This window comes from Catharus ustulatus, chromosome 1 (genome assembly GCF_009819885.2).
Source record: "Catharus ustulatus isolate bCatUst1 chromosome 1, bCatUst1.pri.v2, whole genome shotgun sequence".
NCBI lineage: Eukaryota > Metazoa > Chordata > Aves > Passeriformes > Turdidae > Catharus > Catharus ustulatus.
The window spans coordinates 61,118,671-61,138,587 of NC_046221.1; the positions used below are offsets into that span (position 1 = coordinate 61,118,671).

General features: G+C 40.0%; 1 protein-coding gene across 1 annotated transcript; it reads left to right on the forward strand.

The window, feature by feature from the left end:
- Positions 1-21: 21 nt before the first annotated feature.
- On the forward strand, positions 22-13,607 carry TRIP13 (thyroid hormone receptor interactor 13). The gene is made up of 14 exons (XM_033053492.2): positions 22-132; positions 384-486; positions 1,985-2,150; positions 2,443-2,572; positions 3,827-3,882; positions 5,588-5,678; positions 6,942-7,014; positions 9,133-9,196; positions 9,454-9,540; positions 10,369-10,475; positions 11,108-11,261; positions 11,434-11,546; positions 12,700-12,769; positions 13,335-13,607. Exons 2-14 carry the CDS (start codon positions 395-397, stop codon positions 13,428-13,430), a joined length of 1,299 nt encoding a protein of 432 aa, XP_032909383.1. The 5' UTR covers positions 22-132; positions 384-394; the 3' UTR covers positions 13,431-13,607.
- Positions 13,608-19,917: the final 6,310 nt, after the last annotated feature.

The window sequence follows — 19,917 nt, forward strand, 5'->3', positions numbered from 1 at the left end:
CCGCGGAGGAAGATCCGGGTGAGGGGCCCGCCCTGCCTCGCCCAGCGCGCCTTTTACAAACTGCGGCTGCCGCAGTGATTGCCCGGCTCTCGCAATTCCCGTCGCGTCGCTCCGAGGCCGTGCCTGCCTGAGGTGATTCCCTGTCCCCGGCGCTGAGGCGGGAGCAGCCCGCCCGTCCGTATGCGCGACCGCGCTCGCGGCGTGTCCCGAGGCTCTGGTCGCCATCTCCTGAGGGAGGGGAGCGCCGGTCCCCGCCCGGGTCCCGGTCACGTACCTGGTCTTTGCGGTGGGCGGTGTGAACCTGAACGGGGCGCCGGGAAAGGGCCGTCCGTGCCGTAGCAGTCGCTGGAAGTCGCCTCTCTTTGGTATCGCTTTTCCCCTAGGAACGAGAAAGATGGAGGACGCTGCTGGCGATTTGAAGCAAGCGCTCCCAAACGTGTGTGACAGCGTGCAGATCCATGTGGAAGTTCACCAGAAGTCGAGCAGGTCTCTGATCAGAGCATTGCTTGCTGCCTGGTTCCTCTCGGCCTCGTTCTGTGCGCCTCCAAGAGCCCGCAGGATCCAGCTCTGCCTTCTCTCTGCTCTCCCGGGAGTTTCCTCACCTGTCTATCTTCCTAAGATTGAACAAATACACTTCTTTCTGTTTCAGCTTGTGGGTCATGTCATCTAGTCTCATTATCAAGTTGTTGGCCACGTTCTGGGTTTGCCCCAGCTTATCCTTATCACAGTCTCTGCTGTGTCGGTGTTCAAAGCTGCTCACAGTACTCCAGATGTGGTCTTATAAAGCCAGGATGGCTTTAACTTTTTCCAGGATGGAAACAGTTGTTTTCCCTAACACCTGCAGTCTTGGTGGCACAGCCTCAAATGAGGTTGTCCTCGTTGTAGCAGGGGCACACTGCTGACTTATTGCCAACTTGGCCACCAGTACCTACACTCCCTTTTCTGCAAAACTACATGTCATCCAGTTGGCCTCTGATCTGTTCTGTTATCTGGGCAGTGGATGGAGAGCTAAGATTTCATGTTGACCTTTGTTGAATGTCAAAATCTTCCAGTCAAACCCTATTACCAACCTGCAGAGGTGCCTCTGAACAGCAACCCCACCCTCTAGTTCTACCTGCTTTGGTATTATCCATAAACTTGGTGCAGTTACTTTCCATCCTATTGTCAAGGATGCAAAAACAGTGCTGGTCCCAACAGCACCACACTGCCTTAAGTTACCAACAGCTCTGCTTAATCTTTGTACTAATCACAAGCCCTTCTTGTCCATTTATCCGGTTCTTATCTTGCCACTTTGGATATCTGGAGGATATGGGAGAGCTTGTCCTGAGGTGTTAGGAAAATCAAGGTGTAAAATATCCACTGATATTTGTGCTGGTTATATATCATTGAAATTGCAAAATTAAGTTTAATCTTCAAATGGTATTCCCTTTCCTATAGTTTTTGTCTCTTCTGGAATTCTCCTTATATTATGTCCCCATAATAATCCTGACGTTTCATCTGTCCTGAAAGTATAATGGTGCTTCCAAGCTAAGCTTAGCAAATTCAGTCTGTAGCTTGGGTCTTAGTCTTTCTGGGTTCCCTACTGAAACACAGATTGCATAACTGCTTTCCATTCTTGAAGTCTTCTAACTGTCTCATTCATCATCCCCTGATATGACCTCAAACAGAGCAAATAGGATTGTTTGGATTATATCTTTTTATGCACAAATGAAAAACAACTATCAAGCTTGTTGCTTTTTCAGACAGACTGAATCTGATAGGTTCTTTTTTCCTGTAGAATGTTGGGGGAGGGTTGAGTGACTCTGTGAATTTTTGTGTTGGTTGTTTTTTTAGGATTGGAGGTTCTGTTGGTTGGTTGGGTTTTTTGGTGTGTATGAGAGGGAAGCTGTTTTCAATGAAGGCCCCATGTATGAAATAATGCATTCCAACATTAAATCTATTTCCTTATAAATGCTGTAAAGTCATGCTGTTTCTTTCTTTTTAGTGTGGCCAAGAAAGAAGATATTAGGATGAGTGTCTTAAAGCTGTTGAACAGACACAACATTGTGTTTGGTGATTATAAGTGGACGGAGTTCGACGATACTTTCCTTAACAACAACGTGCAGTCTGTGTCCATTGTGGATACAGAGCTGAAACTGAAGGACAGACAGGTATTCCTGGTCAAGAATGTGCAACTCTGTGTGCCCCTGACCTAATTGTAGGTAGACTGGTGGTACCCTAAGGGCATAAGCAAGACAAGGTCTATAGGATGATGTAATATATCTTCTTAGGCTGATTGGTATAACTAGGAAAAAGTGGCTGAATTTTTTTTTTTACCACTTAGTCTGAAACAGAGGTAGTAGGCTTCAGAGAAATGCCAGCTAAGAACTGTAACTTTCTTTTGTTCAACTAGCTTTGAATGAGAAATGTGACACATAAAAAATCTTTTTATGTTCATTCTAGCCTATTGACCTGAGCTTAAGCAGTCTTTGTATTCATATTTTTCATCTGAATGAAGAAGGACCAACCTCTGAAAACCTGGAAGAAGAGAATGAAGATATCACTGCAGCTCACCACTGGGTGCTACCAGCAGGTACCTGTATGACATTTCTGGAAGCTCTAGAGCACTAAAGAAAATATTGCAAAGGCTAAAAGTGTTTACCTGTTAAAGGTATTTTATTTATTGTTTGTCTATAGAAAAAAATACATTTGAACTTTTTTCTTAATGACAAATATATTTGGACTTTTTCCTTTGTGGTTTTGACTGAACTGGTGCAGGTGATTCCAAAACACATCATTTATTTCTGTAATACTTGTGGATGTGTGGAAATAACTGGTCTTGTGGTCTAAAAGGTGTAGTCATAATCAGAAGCATTCAAGTTTTTAACACTGGTGCTTGCATTCCAAGTTTTATTTTACTTTAAGACCCACAGGAAACTCATCACTTCAAATATTCATTTTCCAGAGCCCACTGCTGGCTTCCAGCCCCCAAGACAGTACTGCTCTTACACGTGAAACAGACAAACAAAGTAAAGAGATTTAGTCTTTGTCTTCTGGAAAGGAAAAATAAGGCCTTCCTCTGTGATAGAGCCAGACCTGCTTGTTATTGTCTTGTGCTTGGGGAAGTTGGATTCTCTGCCTGGAAGGAGAAATGCAGGTGTGAGCTTTAGCTCAGAGAGACAGTAGTTTTGAAACATTTCCTACTCTTTCCTTGTTGTGTAATGCCTAACTATCCATTATATTTGTTTTCAGGAAGAATTAAATTTGATACATGGATATTATTGCTACAGTTTTGTGGTTTATAGTTGTTCAGTCTTTTTTGCTTTTCTCTGCTGAAAGTTACAAGCCAACAGCTAGGAATGATTGATACTCAAATAACAACTTTAGTTTTTTATGCATTATTCAGTTACATGTTTTTTTTGGTCCTCTACATCTTGATGTTAAAAAAGAAAAAAAGCAAAGGTGAATGATGAAATTTGCCTTAGAACCCTCCTCCTACAACAGGTTTTCATTTTTCCCTTGGTGAAATGTAAGTTCATCCTCCACTGAGGATGGAAGAACAATATTTTTCATTTAATGTTAAGAAATTAACATTAATTTATCATCACAATTATTGGAGGAAATAGAAGCTGGGAAATTGCTGAATTTTTCTGTTAGAAAGTGGTGTTTGCATTTTGAGAAAAATATTTTTTTCCCCCTAGAGATGCTTTACTTGCTTTCATATATCTGTTCTTAATTATTCATATAAGTTGAGCATAATTTGTAAACTGTTTTGTGCTGCAATGATGAGTTACAAGTTTCCAGACTGATTTATCCTAAGCAGGTATATAATATATTGTTTTTGCAGCTGAATTCCACGGCCTTTGGGAAAGTCTTATCTATGACACTGATGTAAAATCAAATGTAAGTTGGAAATTAATAACAATTAAGATTGCTTGAAGAGTAGTAAGAGCTGATATTAAGCGTGTTTGAAGTTTGCTGCCTCCTATGGAAATATGGGTGCAAGCTGGGCAGAAGGGAATGAGAGTTTAACGTTATTTTTGGCAGCAGCTAAACAGTTAATGGGCTTGGCGGTAATGCCTGCCAGCGCTGTTACTGTTCATGCAAATACATATTCATTGACTTGACCAGAGCTGAGTGCCACTTGAATGCTGGCAAGAGATTGGAAAGAAACAAAGCACTTCCATGGAGTCATTTTCTAGCTTGAAGATGCTGTGCATTCGTCAGAGGTTGTGATGATAATTGCCAGAGCTTGTAGAACAGTAATATTGTAATCTGAAATGTAGTAATTGTGGTGCGAATAAAACCCACAAATAGTTCAACTGAGCTTCTAATTGGAGTTCTTGGACACAAATAATTCAGTAGCTTATTTGTAATACCATAGAAACAGTATTCTCACTTAAGTATTTATAACCAAATATAGAAAATAAAAACATTCCAGTCACTGTGCTTCTTAATTTATAAGGTAAATTTCAATTAATACATACACATTTGCCTGATTTATGGAACAGCTTTCAAAGTCATCTGTGAAATGACAGGACTATTTAATTAGGCATGCTGGTGTACTAAATAACAGAAAGCTGATCACTGTTCCATGTAAGTGTATATGGGTAGAAATAAATGGCTGCTTTTAATGGCTAAAGCTAAAACTACTGCTGTAAAATTGTGATAAATCTTCATCCTTTAAACTGTGGAAATGCCTGAGCATGGTTGGGTTCTACAGGCTCTGAAATGGTTGCTGTGAATTTTCAAAATATCACTGTGTCGATAGAATTTTGAAAAGTATGTGGATTAAGTTCAGTTGTTTTTGCTGTTGTGTGATTTTGTTATGCTCCCTCTTGAGCATGGGGTATTGCAGGAGCACCATTTGTATTGTCATGTCCTGCACCTAGGCATCAAAAACTTGTTATAGGTAAGAACAGCAAGATAATGTGGTATCAGGTGTTATTATAGGTAAAAGTCATTATAGATTCACACCTGAAGTTCATATTCATTTTATTGAAAGAGTTCTCTACTTCCTGATTCTAGATAATTCTAAAATGAAACTGCAATATTTTAGAAGCAAGCATTCCAGGAAATAAGTCAACTTTCCTTATTTGGAAGAATTAATTAATTAATTAATCTACAAATTCCTTGCAGCAGCTGATACAAATGCATCAGTAAAAAGAAAATAAACATGACAGCGAATGTTTTGGGCTGGCTACAACAAACAGAACAAATGTATAGCTGTACAACGTCTAAACAATACCCAGAGTTTGTTTTTGACTCTCTGTGCTTAGGCAGCTTATGTTTTATAGACACACTGTACATGGGACAATGAAAAATAAAATCAGTTTCCCTTCCTTAAAACATTTCCTTTATTCTTTTAAAAGTTCCATAACTCCATTTGTTCCAAGTACATGCTATTCTTATTCTTGAGGGCAGGACAGAAATTAATTCCCATCCTTTGCAGAAAAAAATTTGCCTGTGACTAAAGGACATGAGCTCTTTCTTTATTTTGTTGTTGTTATGAGTACACAATAGACATCATTAGAGATTGATTCTATTTGTAGTTGTATTTGCTGTTATGTCTCTAATTTGTGTCTTTCTATTTGTCCTCTTCATTTAGTTACTCGATTATGTGACGACAACATTATTATTTTCTGACAAAAATGTTGACAGCAACCTGATATCATGGAACAGAGTTGTTTTGCTGCATGGTAAAAATGATGTTTTAAACCAAGTAGATTCATTTGCCATCTGTTTGTACTTTCCTTCTGGAAAGACTTGTACTACCATCCTGTGTAGTGAAATGAGGTGATATGAAAGCAGCACCTCAGTAGTACAAATTTGGATGAAATGCAATGTCAGAGTCAAGTCAATGTTCACATGTACTGTGTTTTGCATGAATTTAAATTCTAAAGTTTACAGTGCAGTGACAACTGTGTATTTCTTAATTTTAATTTTTAAGTGATGTAGTTGCATTCATTTTCACATGATGAACAAAAATAATGCAGACACTGAAGATATTAGGAGGCATATATTAGTTAAACTTCTATCACAGTACTAAATATTTTGTTAGTTATAGCTTTATAAAAACTTTGGGGAAACTGGGAAAGCAATATCTTGTGTTGTTGACACTGTGTTCTGTTGCCAGCTCTTGCTAGTTTAGTTGCTGTTATTTCAGTGGAGCTGAAATCTTCAGTCAGTCCTAGCTTACTGTGGAGGTTACACCACAAACGAGATTAGCATCAACTGAGTCAGTTTTCTTGCAAAATGCATCTTGCATTGATTTTGTCATCAAGACTGGTATTCAAAGATAAAAGATCATAATGGAAATATTTGTTGATTGTATTTAAGTTACAATTGTCAATTTAGAAACTTCAGGACATTTTTGTGTGGAAGACTTTATTTCAGTCTCATACTCCAGTAACTGTGCTTGTGCTTGCCTCTTCAGAGGAAGTCTTTGTGGCTCTTCCATGGGGTATTAAGTCAGATCCTATCCCAGCGTATAGTTCCCAAGATGATCTGGGTTGCCCCAAGGGAGAAATTTTGGGGAAAGTGGACAGCTGATCAAATTGATTGTGATATGTTTCTGTTTTCCATGTTTGAAGAGTGTGTTTCAGGAAGATACAAGTTTGAGCAAAACACTGATTGTAGAGAATGCTGATGTGCATTAGCCCTGCAGGGGTCACACTCTTTGCTTCTGTGGCTGTGGAGTGTTTTAACTTTATGGTGTCTGCATACAAAATGTTACATTAACTATACTAATAATTGAAAAGTGCATAAAATCAAACATTAGCTCTAGGATTGTAGTCAAGTAAGCATTTTTCTCAAAATACTTTGGTGTACACAATCATTATCTGCTGTGTTTTTACTCTACAATTGGTGCTGTAATGAAATAGAGTAGTTAAAAATCTGTTAGGTGTCATTAACAATCTAATGCAAATTCTGTGTAATGTATGGATCTGATTTCAAACCAGGCCCTCCTGGAACTGGGAAAACTTCTCTCTGTAAAGCATTGGCTCAGAAGCTGACAATTCGACTGTCATACAGGTGATTTTTTTTTTTTTTTTTAAATTTTTCTCTTTAGTTTACTATACTTAGTTGTTCTTTTTCACTAGCCCAAGTGTATTTCATATTTGATTTCAAGTAACTTGTACCTAGTACTAATGTGTCTTCCTTTTTGTAGTTTACCAGGCTAGCAGTAAAATTACAGTAAATTCACGAATACAAGCCGCACTGAGTATAAGCTGCATCTCTGGGTGTTGGCAAATATTTCGGTTTTTGTCCATAAATAAGCCGCACCTGAATATAAGCCGCTCTGTCGTTCGCAGCGAGGACCCACATGCAACAAAGTTGCCAAATACTAACAGAACCGCGGCATGGCGGGGGATTTACTGGCTCAACTAAGGCTGTGCAGGCTCGGCCCGCTAGGGGCTGCTGACGGGGCCAGGTAGCCCAGCCCGGTGCTGCCACTCGGGGCTGGCCGCCGCCTCTGGGTTCGCTCGCCCCGGCCCCGCTCCCGCCGCGGCGCTGGCCGGGCACGGAGCACCCCGTGCTCTCGCCACGGCGGCGGAGGGTGGCGGCAGAGCACCCCCCTCCTCCCCGGGCCGCGGCAATGATGGCGCAGGGCCCCCGTTGGCTCCCCGGGCCACGGCAATGGCGGCGCGCCCCCTCCCCCCATGCTCCCCGGGCCGCGGCAATGGCGGCGCGCCCCCCCGCCCCCCGTCCTCCCCGGGCCGCGGCAATGACGGCGTGGCCCCCCCCCGTCCTCCCCGGGCCGCGGCAATGATGGCACGGCCCCCCCCTCTCCTCCCCGGGCCGCGGCAATAGTGGCGTAGGGCCCCTGTCGGCTCCCTGAGCCGCAGCAATGGCGGCACACCCCCTCCCCCCGTCCTCCCCGGGCCGCGGCAATGGCGGCGCGCCCCCCCACCTCGTCCTCCCCGGGCCGCGGCAATGACGGCGCGGCATCCCCTCGTCCTCCCCGGGCCGCGGCAATGACGGCGCGGTCCCCCCCTCTCCTCCCCGGCCCGCGGCAATGGCGGCGCAGGGCCCCCGTCGGCTCCCCGAGCTGCGGCAATGGCGGCGCACCCCTCCCCCGTCCTCCCCCGGGCTGCGGCAGAGGAGGAAAGAGAGCTCTCCCGCCTCTCTCCCCGCCCCCCGTGCTACCTGCAGGGAACCAGGGAACACAGTAACACTGTAACAATCGCGGAATGCCGGCTTTTACTGGCAGGTGCTTGGCTCGGCACCCTGGCTGGTACGTCTGGGGTTGTAAATGTCAGAAAATTATTCACATATTAGCCGCCCCCGACTATTAGCCGCACTTCCGGGTTTCCACCAAAATTTTTGTCAAATTGCTGCGGCTTGTATTCGTGAAATTACTGTACTCTGCTAGACTGATTTGGATATTTTAAGGCCTTGTAAAATGTGTAATTATTTGTGTCCAGGTGTGTAAAAGACATTCCAGTGGCAGTACAGTCATTTTTGCTCACTTTTTACATCAATGAATATTAAAGGGCAAAGGATCGAGGAGAATTTTGGGTTTTGTACCTGCATGTTTGACAGAACTTGGTTTTAATAGGTAGTGATTTTTTAAACTGATTTATTTTGTTCTTGGATTGTTTGAATGCCACAGCCTGCAGAGGTCAGTTTGTATATCGTACAGGTAATAAGAAATAGCCTAAAAGTTCATAGCAACTTAAAAAATTTTTATAAAAAAATAAATGTTATATAAAATACAGGATGTAGCTTAAATAATGTGTAATTACTGGCATGGTCTGACTCTAGCCCAAACTGAATGTATTAAAATCATGGGCTGTATAGTGTGTGGTTGAGATACTTTGTCACTTCTTGCTATACTGAAGAAAATATTGTGTGCAGAGAAGAATGAGGCAATTATCATGATAAGAGTTACTTATCCTGTTCTAATGAAGAAATTCTGATAGCAATTTAATGTACAGAATTCTAGTGACATTTTCAGCAATATGACAAGTTCCAGCAACAAAAATCATACTGATAAAACATATTATATTTCAAAAGATCAGTAATTTAAAGTACTAATTCACAGAATTCCAGGCTCAGAATGTCAGGAATGAGACTTATAGAAGTTAGTGATATCACTGATTTTTATTTAGAATGGGGTTGATACTTCCTTTTCTCTTCATACTTTAGGTACAGGTATGGACAGTTAATTGAGATAAACAGCCACAGCCTTTTCTCTAAATGGTTTTCTGAGGTATGTATTGATGTACCTAATAAAATAAATTTTGTAGTTTTGAAATTACACTGTAATTATTCTGTTGAGCTTGTTTCCTAGTATGGGCACCAGAGATTGCTCAGAATAATTAATGTGTTTGAGAATGCTTAAAGAGAAGTTTTATTATTATTAGAAAGTTGTTTCAAAACCCCGGCTTTTGCACCTTTGAATATGATAAGTCCTAGAAAGTTGTGTGGTAAGAAAATAGTTAACATATGCATATGGTATCTTTCTAGAGTGGCAAGCTTGTAACCAAGATGTTCCAGAAGATCCAGGAGTTAGTTGATGACAGAGATGCTCTTGTATTTGTACTGATTGATGAGGTATGATTCCAATAGCATTGTTGTACATGAAATACAGCAGAAAAGAAATTGATGGGAAGGAGCTGCAATAGTGCTCATTCATAAAGAGCAATGAAAGCACATTTATGCTATTTCGTAAGCTACGTGATTGTGCAGATCAGTGAACCTTAGTCTTGACTGCTGCAGATTTGAGAGGTTTGGAAGGAACATAATATGACTTAGCAGGCAAGTTCCAGCTGAAAATTAATTTAAACATTTCTTGGTGGAATTTCCCTTGCTGCTGTATGTTTACAAGTGGAATATTGTTTTAAACTTCAAAGTAGCCCAGATTTGTATTATTTGCATTTGTTGTAAAGCTCTAAAAAACATGAATATGGTTCAGTTCATTGTCGTTAGATTTTCTTTAAACTTGCATACAAAAGCAACTTAGTGAGTATGTACTTATTAGCTTTGTCATATTGGAGTTCCTGTGGGGAATTCAAACCTATTCATTATTCAACCAGTTTCCAAATTCAACCATTATCCAAAGTCAACCTATTCATCATTCTGGTGGTGTGTGCTATTCTTCCACATCCAAAATTTAAAATGAAAACCAGGCTTCATTCTGCTGTCTAAATAGTAATTTCCCTCACTACACTTTGCTTCCTTGACATGCCTTTCTTTCTTCCTGGAAATTCCTTCGTAACAAAGATTTTGAAGAAGTTTTAGATAGTAGGCACAGGAATCTGAAGGTGTATTGCATGGGTTATCCATTTGCTGTCAGGACTCCAAAAGTGCAATCTTTTTGAGATTTTTGATATTTGGTGATTTTGTTGTTGTTGTTTTGGTTGACTGATTTCGGTTTTGTAGGTGGAAAGCCTCACAGCAGCCCGCAGTGCCTTCAAGGCAGGCACAGAGCCTTCAGATGCTATTCGTGTGGTCAATGCTGTACTGACACAAATAGACCAGATTAAAAGGTATTGTTTGCATGTTATTGCAACAGCAAAAGGTAATTGACAGTTTCAGTATCCCTATTCCTGGTAAATTTAAATTCCTACTTGGAATACTAAACCAGGTTAGTTAGTGAACTGTTCTTCGTTAATGATGCTAATTTTGATAAGAAATAGGAGTAATCCAGCAGAATATTTTACATGTACCTGGGCGGGCAGTCAAATCTATAGAGACAGTATGGTTCCTCTAAAGACAGGGAGAGAAAAGGACAGATCATCATGATATCTGCTTGGAGAACAGACATCAAAATTGAAATGGAAGACATGTTGGTTAAAGGTTCAAATTTACAATTCTTTTCATAATCTTTTTCTTTTTTCTGCTATGCCGGTAGGTGCTAGATAATTAACATATATCACTTCTGAAATAGAATTAAAGAAACTATGGGCACTTGAGAAACAGCTGAAGGAAAAAGACTATGCATTGAAAAAGCCTGGTGATACCTGGCCAAGAGCTTCCGATCATTCCTGATTGACAAGAATGTTACGACAGCTTATTACATAAAATTATTTGAATCATAGGAAGGAAGATCTCAACTTGCCGGTCACAGAAGGAGATAAATCTTTTACATGCGACCTAAAAATCTGTTTTTGCCCTGAAGGTATCCCAATGTAGTTATCCTGACTACTTCAAATATTACGGAGAAAATTGACATGGCCTTTGTAGACCGAGCTGACATAAAACAATACATTGGACCTCCATCTACTGCAGCAATATTTAGAATATATCTTTCTTGTCTGGAAGAACTGATGAAGGTAATACTTGAAAGCAAAAGTGTAAAATGTCCTATTTTAGTAAATTTTAAATTTTAATCATACCTCCTAAATAACAAAAATACATTCCTTTTCTGTATTTCCACTCTTGCTGTAGAACTTAATTATGAATGCATTTATTTTTCATACAACAATGTGTAACTCTCATTTTTAGTGTCAAATAATATATCCTCGACAGCAGCTTCTGACACTCAGAGAGCTTGAGATGATCGGCTTTGTAGAAAACAATGTGTCAAGGTTAAGCCTTGTACTAAAAGAAATCTCAAGGTAGGATTGGATTCTGAAATTCTGCTTTTTTCATACATACCTACTGAGTTATGGAATGATGTGTAAAAGTAACCAAATTTCCTAACAACTGGAGATCTGAAACAACTGAATTTTTCTTCTGTTTGAGATAGTGCAAAAACCTTCAGGGTACAAAAAGTGGAAGCAATCACAATTTGTTAAGATTTCTTAGTCTCAGATCTGGCTTGGCCTAGGACTGCTTCTAGTTTGTGCTCTGCCATTTGAAGTCCTCTTGGTAAGTTGCTGGTTGGATTAACCTTAGGGATGTTGGGAATTGTAATGCGCTCTAGCAGAAATAGCATGAGCCTTAGGTCCTGCTAAGAAAGTGTCTTGAAATGCCTTGGTGTCTGCTAGTTCAGCATTTAGCATGGAGATACAAGAGGACAGAAACAAGGGGGAAAGGAGTAAAGTGTGAATGAACAATGTTCTGGTTTGCTGAGTATGCTGGTAGAGCAAATGGTCTTTCACTGCAGCATAATAGTTCTTGAAACAATAAAAATGGTATTCACAATATCAAGCAATGTTTTTTTCCAAAGTGCTGGTCCATATGGAACAAAATAATATTCATAAAGTCTGGAAAGTCTCTTCCTGAAGTATGCAGTCTTAACCAGTGAGGAGTGAAGTAAAAGCAAGTAAGTTTTTCCAGGCACAGAAGTTTGCATTTTACATACACAGAGTGGTGCTTGGAGAAGATGCAAACACACACCAAGTGGGAGAGGTGAAGGAAACTATGTTAATGGTGGGTAGAAGGAGACAGGCAGTACCCATAGGGTCCAGCATTCAAACCAGTTTTTTTCCCAGTCCTTCCAAAAGTGGTTGTGTCTGTACCACTCTGTACAACAGTGGTGGACATCTCCCCAAATTCATGAGGCTAGCACAATGATATGAAGGGCCTGATGTAAGCATTGGCAGGGAGCTGTGCCTGTACTGTTGTGTACTATGCTGGGTAGCCTCCCATGAGCAGAATTTGTCTGTTCACTCCCTACTCCTCCTAAAAGAGTTGCAAGTGACTTGTGGAATTGTCATCTGAGGTCCTTTTAGGACAACTTAATGGAGAAACACAGAAAAAGGAAAGACCTTCTTTTAAGAGTGGATATTTAGCATTTAAACAGCACTTGTCTCTGTTTTACCATAGAAAAAGTGAAGGTCTTGGTGGCCGGGTCCTGAGAAAGCTTCCTTTCCTAGCACATGCACTTTATATTCAAGTAAGTGTATTATGTTCAAGTGAGTTTATTCTGTTCATTATGTTTTGTGTTGGGGTTGAGACAGGCAGGAAAACATCTGAACACTGCCTGAAATGAAAGATTGGTCCAAACCTCCCTTTTAATCTGAATTGCACTTGTTTCTGCAGCTTTGTAGACTGAAATAATTATGTGCTGCCCATAATTTAGAATGGGATTGAAGAAGACAGGTGGGATTGACCTGCCCAAGAGCATTCTACTTTTAATTAAATTAGTGAACATTAATATTGGTGCTCTTATAATTGCTTGCTGAAAAAAACCCCAAACCTCTACCACTTTATAAATAATAATTTCTTAAAAATTTTTCTAAGCAAATATACAGTATTGTAACTGAAGACTTTGCAAAAGTTGACTTTGACTTTGCTGTGCTAGCTGATTTTAAATAAACTTGCAGCTTGGTTTATAGCATTTTGCTGTTTTTGTAATATGAAATTCAAATATTTTTCTTTTAAATGCCGTGATTTGTATGTAAAATACTGTGTCTGCCTCTTACTGTGGTGTGTCTAACAAAATGTTCTCTTATTTTCAGTCCCCCAGTGTTACAATGACAACTTTTCTTCAGGCCCTTTCACTTGCAGTAGACAAACAATTTGAAGAAAAAAAGAGTCTTGCAGACTGCGTGTGATACTCTACTGTTTTGTAGTTGACCGTATTGTTATATTTTTCATATATATAACAATGTATATTAAGATGTGCTACTTTTATGCAATTGCAAAATAAAATGTCAGCACCTTAAAAACATGGAATGCCTCATCTGGTTTTTCAAAATGTTCATTAATAAACAACTAAGGAAGTTTACAGCATATTTTCTGAAACCTTTATTTCAAATGTCTATAAAAGGATTGTAAAATCCTTTAAGTCAGTTCCCATCTTTTGCAATTACTAAAAGTGTGTGAGCTTCTGTTCCTCGTTTCTTAATCACTAACTTTCTATCCATGCATCTGAAATAACAGACATGAAACTGGGAAGAATGCCCAATGCTCAGTGACAGACCAGATCTTTCATACTGACATCTCTTTATCTTGAAATTTTATATCCATTATTATGGATTTTAATTACATCAGATTCAAAAATTTAAAATCAGGAGATCATGTAATTGTATTTTGTTAAACTTGGGGGGGGTGGTTTTATGGTTTTGAAACCATAAAGTATGTGAACCAGAGTGGACCATGTTTTCTCCATGAAGTATAACCACAATGTTTTATTTTAAATGCAAATTTGGTTTGTTTTTGTTTTATAAAAAAGAGGGACAGGGACTTTTTTACGGGAGTATGTAGTGACAGGACAAGGGGGAGCAATTTTAAACGGAAAGGGGGGTTGATTTTTGTTAGATATTAGAAAGGAATTTTTTGTTCTGACGGTGGTGAGGCACTTGCACCAATGGCCAGAGAAGCTGTGGATGCTTGATCCCTGAAAGGGTTTAAGGCCAAGGTGGATGGGGCTCTAAAGAAACTGCACTAGTGGGAAGCAGCCTCTCCATGGGAACAGTGGAAGTTGGTGATCTTTAAGGTCCCAACCTAAACCATTATATGTTTCTGAATGTTAAAAGAGTTTCCAGAATAGGTTTTTCAAGAGAAAATTGAGACATTCAAGTTGATGATGCTAAGTTCAGAGATGCCTCCTAGCTGTTGGTGTTGAAATACTTTAGTGATAGTGCATTTGGTTCCTTCTTTATTTGTATCTCTTAAATCAATGTTATGTTATACATTCATGAAATGAAATATTTTTATCCTGAGTTACGGTTATTAATGAACACTATACACTGTGAGTTAAAAAATTGAATGGAACTTGGGGAGTTCTATTAATTTTTTATTATGACATCTATTTGTATGTGAAAAGAGCCTCTCTGTCAAGCCTAAGTGTCTGTTCATTATACTACTTTTGGAAATAACTTGTTAAATATTATTCTGTGTCCACCCCCCAAAATAGAAGGGAGATGGGCAGCAGAAGAGAGTTCTGCTTGGATTGTCTTACAAATTTCCAGGACTGCTATAACAAAAGACACATTGGATATGAGGAATCCTCTGAGTAACCTCCTCCTTCAGTCAGCGCAACTCCATCCCACACTCCAGTGCAGTAACTTCAGCTGTTATTTTCACAGAGTTTCACACATTAATCCTGTTTTCTTTCAGTGTTCATTTAATGGTTACGTGGAGGGAATAGTCCTCTTTTCCAGGTATAAGTGTCTTTTTCAAAAATAACCATGAATTAAAACTGCCATCTTTTATCACAAACAATAATTTTCAAGTTTGTCATTAGCAATTTTGTTTTAATTCTGCTCACAGCCACTAGATGGCAAAAATGAATCCTTGAGATTGAATAAGTCGTGTGAGAATGGGAATGCTGACTGAAGGTTTCAAAAGTCCTAATGAGCAAGACTTTGCTGCAGTGAAAATCCCCCTTCAAGATGTGATATCAGCTGTAATGTTATGTAACACCATAGAATTTCTCTGCTTCTCTCTACAAAAAAATCTGGAATTTAAAATGTTTTTCCTAATAAAAGGAAACTGTTGCAGAATTTGATCCAAAGATGAAAAGCAGTGAGTTCTCTATGCTGCAACAGAAGTTATTTTGTAGTGTACTTTTACTATCTCCTCCACTGGCTGGTGGGTTTAGAAAAATATCTGGGATCTAGATCACTATAAGCATAGATGATGAAATATTAAGCCTGTTGAATGCAAAAACTTTCAGCATAAGCACATTAAAGTGTGGGATTTTAGAAGAGTTAAGAAATCCTGAAATAGAGAAGTAAAATCTTTTTTCTTTTTCTTGGAAAAAGCAAATATAGACTGAGCAAATAAGCTGAGCACAGCTTATTTTTATGAGATATTTCCATGACTAATGTTTTTCCAAGCAACGAAAATTTTTCATTTCTGATCCAGATCCTATGACATGGTTTTAAAAATTGGGATAGAGGAGGTTGAAGACAGAAGGATTTTATTACTCAATTTATTCACTGGAAATAATGCAAAGACAGTGATTTTCCTACCATTTATTTTAAAGGTTAAATAACTCTCTGAAACTTTGGACCTGCAAAGTTACTCATTTCAAATGATCCTACTATCATGGCTGTTTATCAGTGCAGTGTTGCACTTTTCAATTCTCAGTTCAGAAAAGGATGAGAGGCCAGGGTAGGAGAGGCAAGGCCAGACATTGAGAATGATATGATGATTTTAAAGCAAACTTTTGGAAATTAGCAGAGGCTTGGTTCATTCAGCAATATGCAGCAAGCTGGACTAGGGAGATACTGTTTTTCAAGAAAATTTTCTTTCTCTCAGATTTCTTTTATTATGGCACAGAAATAAGTTGTAATCATTAGAACCATAGAAATATTTTTACAGTAGTTTGCTCGGGAGTTTCAGCTCTGGGGAAGAAGTGAAGAGCTCTCATGGGAATATCTTTTTCCTGCTAGAGAGAATGATCATCAAATTAATCCCCCTGAGGTAATCATTAATCCTTAAATAGGGCAGTTGCCTCACTCTAATCGATAATCTAGGAATAATGCTAGGCTGGTGCTCAGTCTCCTAAGCAAAAAATCACTCTGCTGTCGTCCAAAGCTACACAGTTGTGCTTCCATTCAAAAGGGACTGGAGGATCACACTCCTGGATGTCACCTTGGCTTAGGATCATCACAGAAAATGCTACTTGAGGGACTGTGGGCTGGCACTTTCTATTCTAACAGAGCTCAGCATTGTAGGTGTAGAAGAAGAGATTAAAGGCGACCTCACCCCTGATAAGTCACAGTTGTACTAATTACCACAGAAGAGGAATAGCCTTGCCCTCAATGGCAAGGTCATAAAAGAGCCCCGAGGAAGAAGGAAGGATCCAGAGAGACAAAGAAAAGTGAAACTAGGAAGAGAGTTACTGCAGTAAAAGATCTGCTGTGAGGCCTTTCTGGATTTGATGGAGTTAGAGCCTGCTGCTGGAGCCTGCAGTCACAGTCGAGCTGAGTGAAAGCCACAGAGCTTTCACTCAGAGTCTGCAAACCAACACTTGCAGTCATACAGAAAACACCCAGCAGTCAGAGTCTGCAGTTGAACACTACAGTAGGAGCTTGCTGCAGTCAGAGTTAGGATGGCAAAGCTGTAAAGAAGAATAAACTGTGACCCTTTTCATGTTGTTGGATGACAGTCTGTGTCTTGGCTCATTTCTATCCCTAATGAGAGGTCTGCTGCTGCAAGCATCATCTTAATATATGGAAATTGTTGGACCCCTGCAAATATGTGGTCCTGGTGTCAAACCAGGATTTGGGCCCCACAGCATGCAGAGGACCAGGAGCAATGCAAAGCAAACCACCAGTCAAGGTCACTATTACAAGGACTGTCTGATTTTGACCATCTGCTATCAACAAAACTGCAGAACCCCATTTTTACAAACATCTTGACATCACATAGAGACAAGAGTTTGTGATTATTTCCATGTAAAACTGAGCTTATAATTGCAGATAGATGCAAATAAACCAACTACAGTAGCTCTGACCTTTGTGTCTTTCACACTATTAAAGGCTTACTGACTATAATAACTATTAATCAATTTTCCTGATATCAGGGAAATATTAGGATATTCTTTTAAAATAAGGTGGTGGTGAGAAATGCCAATCAATGTTGTCACTGCTCATGTTAGGGGAGTTGGACTAGATGACCTTTGCAGGTCTCTTCCAACCCAAACTCTTCTGTGATTCTCCAGTCTGATTGAAATACTCTGAATATCGCTGTGTGGCTCACATCTTTCTTATGATTTCATAAAGCTTTGCAGTAGGGCTTGGTCCAGGGAAAGGATTTATGAGCCAGAGGTTGTTTGAGCTTCCCTGCACTTGTCCACTGCAGCTCCTCAGTCACAGTAATTAGGGAAGGAGAATCCCAGGAAGGAAAGAATGTCCATTCAGAGCTCATTTATGCTCCACAGCACTTGGCCTCTCTCAGCAGGGTTTCTAAAAGTGGAGGCCTCTCGAAGGTGCTTAGGTGTTACGCAGTTTTGCTGGAAGAGCACCTGAGTAGGTTGTTAAATGCAGCCCCTCATGCTGGCAGTTTCTAGAGCTGTCCAGTAAGACATTTGGCTTCCAAGACATTTCAGTCTTTTGCTGGCTTTTGTATTGTTATTTGCTTGTTTGTTTGTTTGTTAGTTTGTTTTTTCTTCCCAGAGTAAGACTAACCCTGGAAGAATAGCCTTTCTTTAGAGGACTGGGAAACCATCAAATTACAGTAATTCCACAAGTATAAGGCGCACCGAAGTACAAGGCGCATGTCGGGTGTCAGCAAATTTCCGAACTTTGTCCATGTATAAGGTGCACTGGACTATAAGGCGCACTTTTTTTTTTACAGCGAGGATCTGCATGCAACAAAGTAAGGAATTAGTAATGGAATCGCGTGATTGCGGGGTTTACTGGCAAGTGCTCAATTTGCAAACATTTTTGACAGATTGGCGTAGCCTTTAAATGCAGCCCCAGGCACCCTCCCAGTGCTGTGGGCCCCAGCACTCCCGCCCGTACCCGGCACTGGCTGGTGAGGCTCGGCTCGCAGCGCGGCTCACGGCTCAGCGCTCCCATGACGCAGCCTCCCCTCGTGGCTCAGCACTCCCGCGGTGCAGCCCCCCCTCATGGCTCGGCTCGCAGCTCACACTTCAGGTTGGCAAATTTCTGAACTTTGTCCATATATATAAGGCGCTCTGGGGCATAAAGCGCACTTCCAGGTTTGGGCCAAAATTTTAGTCAAAAGGGTGCGCCTTATATGCATGAAATTACTGTACTTTGTTAAACATTTTTATTAAATTCATTCTGAGACATACCTACTGCACAAACACAATTGCTGGGACATGTCATAAATAGAAGTGCAAAAAAAAGGGAACAATGTTCCAGCTGATATTTCCCACTAGAAAAAAAGTGTCTAGGATACCAACTTCGTCGAAGAAAGTAGGCCATAGATCTCATGGCTGTAAGGTTATACTGACAGCTCCTCTAGCTCAATGAAATGTAGAACAGACTTTAAAACTAACTCAAATATTTAGCTGTTTAGGAAGAAGTGTTATTGCTTAACTTCTTTGCTACTGTTTCCAATTCTAGCAACTGTTTTCATAAATATATTTTATTGGTGTAAAACTGAGGAGTTGGTTGGGTTTTTGCGGGGTGGTGGTGTTTAAATAATCTTGCCTTTAAACTCTTTCTGGTCTGTAACTAACCTGCACTGGTAAAGATACCTGTGTGTACTGGCATATCCTTCAACTGAAGGATTCAGATATAATTTGAATTTTATTCAGACAGAGCCTGTGGACTCATCTTCCTCAGACTGCAAAGAGCTGGCTGTAGCATTTCTGTTAGAGGCAACCAAATCTGGTGAAATTTTATCTATGGGTTCGAGACTTTGGGGAAATGGCTTTAAAGTAATAAAGAACTGGTCATGGGAGCACCTCAGAAACTTTGACAGGTTCTAGTTCTGAAAAGCACCTATTTGCAGTACTTCAGTACATTGCCTAAGTCCCTCAGTGATGCAGGAGACTGTTTCTCTGTTTAACATTCGGTGCCAAAGTTGGGGTTTTTAAAGGACATTGGTCAGAAAACTGTGACTGTTTAAAAGATTTTTCTTGCAGAAAATTTTCTTTAAACAGCTGTTTCATCTATTTGACACATCTTATGTAAAGCAACTCATCTGAGCTGCTCTGCCTGCTTCTCTTGCACTTAGTACAGGGAAGACTTGAGTTTCTGATGGAATCTAACTACATGACAACAGAAGAATTGTCATGCATGCACAGAGAAGCTGAGGTGTCTTTCCAGCTACTAATTTACTTGTGTTCCTTTTGTTGCTTTCTGTTTCTCCAGTCACTTCAGTGTATCTCCTGACAATGCCATACAACAGATAAGTTGTATGACCTTATTTCAATGTTTAAAGATCTGTGGTACACCACTTTGGTGTCAAATTAAAAATTAATTTCTGTGAATACCAAGGACTGCAGTATTGAAAACATATTTACAAATAAAATATGATAAATGGAACTTTGATAACATTTCCTCTCCCTGAAGGCATATAAATGGCTGAACTAAAATGTTTATTTATATATATATATATATATATATATGCATTTCTTGAGCATTCTAGGAAGGTTTTTGTTGAGCCCAAGGA

Bases quoted from the DNA above. Each gene is read 5' to 3' on its own strand.
- TRIP13 (XM_033053492.2), top strand. From the start codon at position 395: ATGGAGGACGCTGCTGGCGATTTGAAGCAAGCGCTCCCAAACGTGTGT. The intron at 2,151-2,442 runs GTATTCCTGGTC...TGTTCATTCTAG, and splicing joins TGAAACTGAAGGACAGACAG to CCTATTGACCTGAGCTTAAG. The intron at 11,547-12,699 runs GTAGGATTGGAT...GTTTTACCATAG, and splicing joins GTACTAAAAGAAATCTCAAG to AAAAAGTGAAGGTCTTGGTG.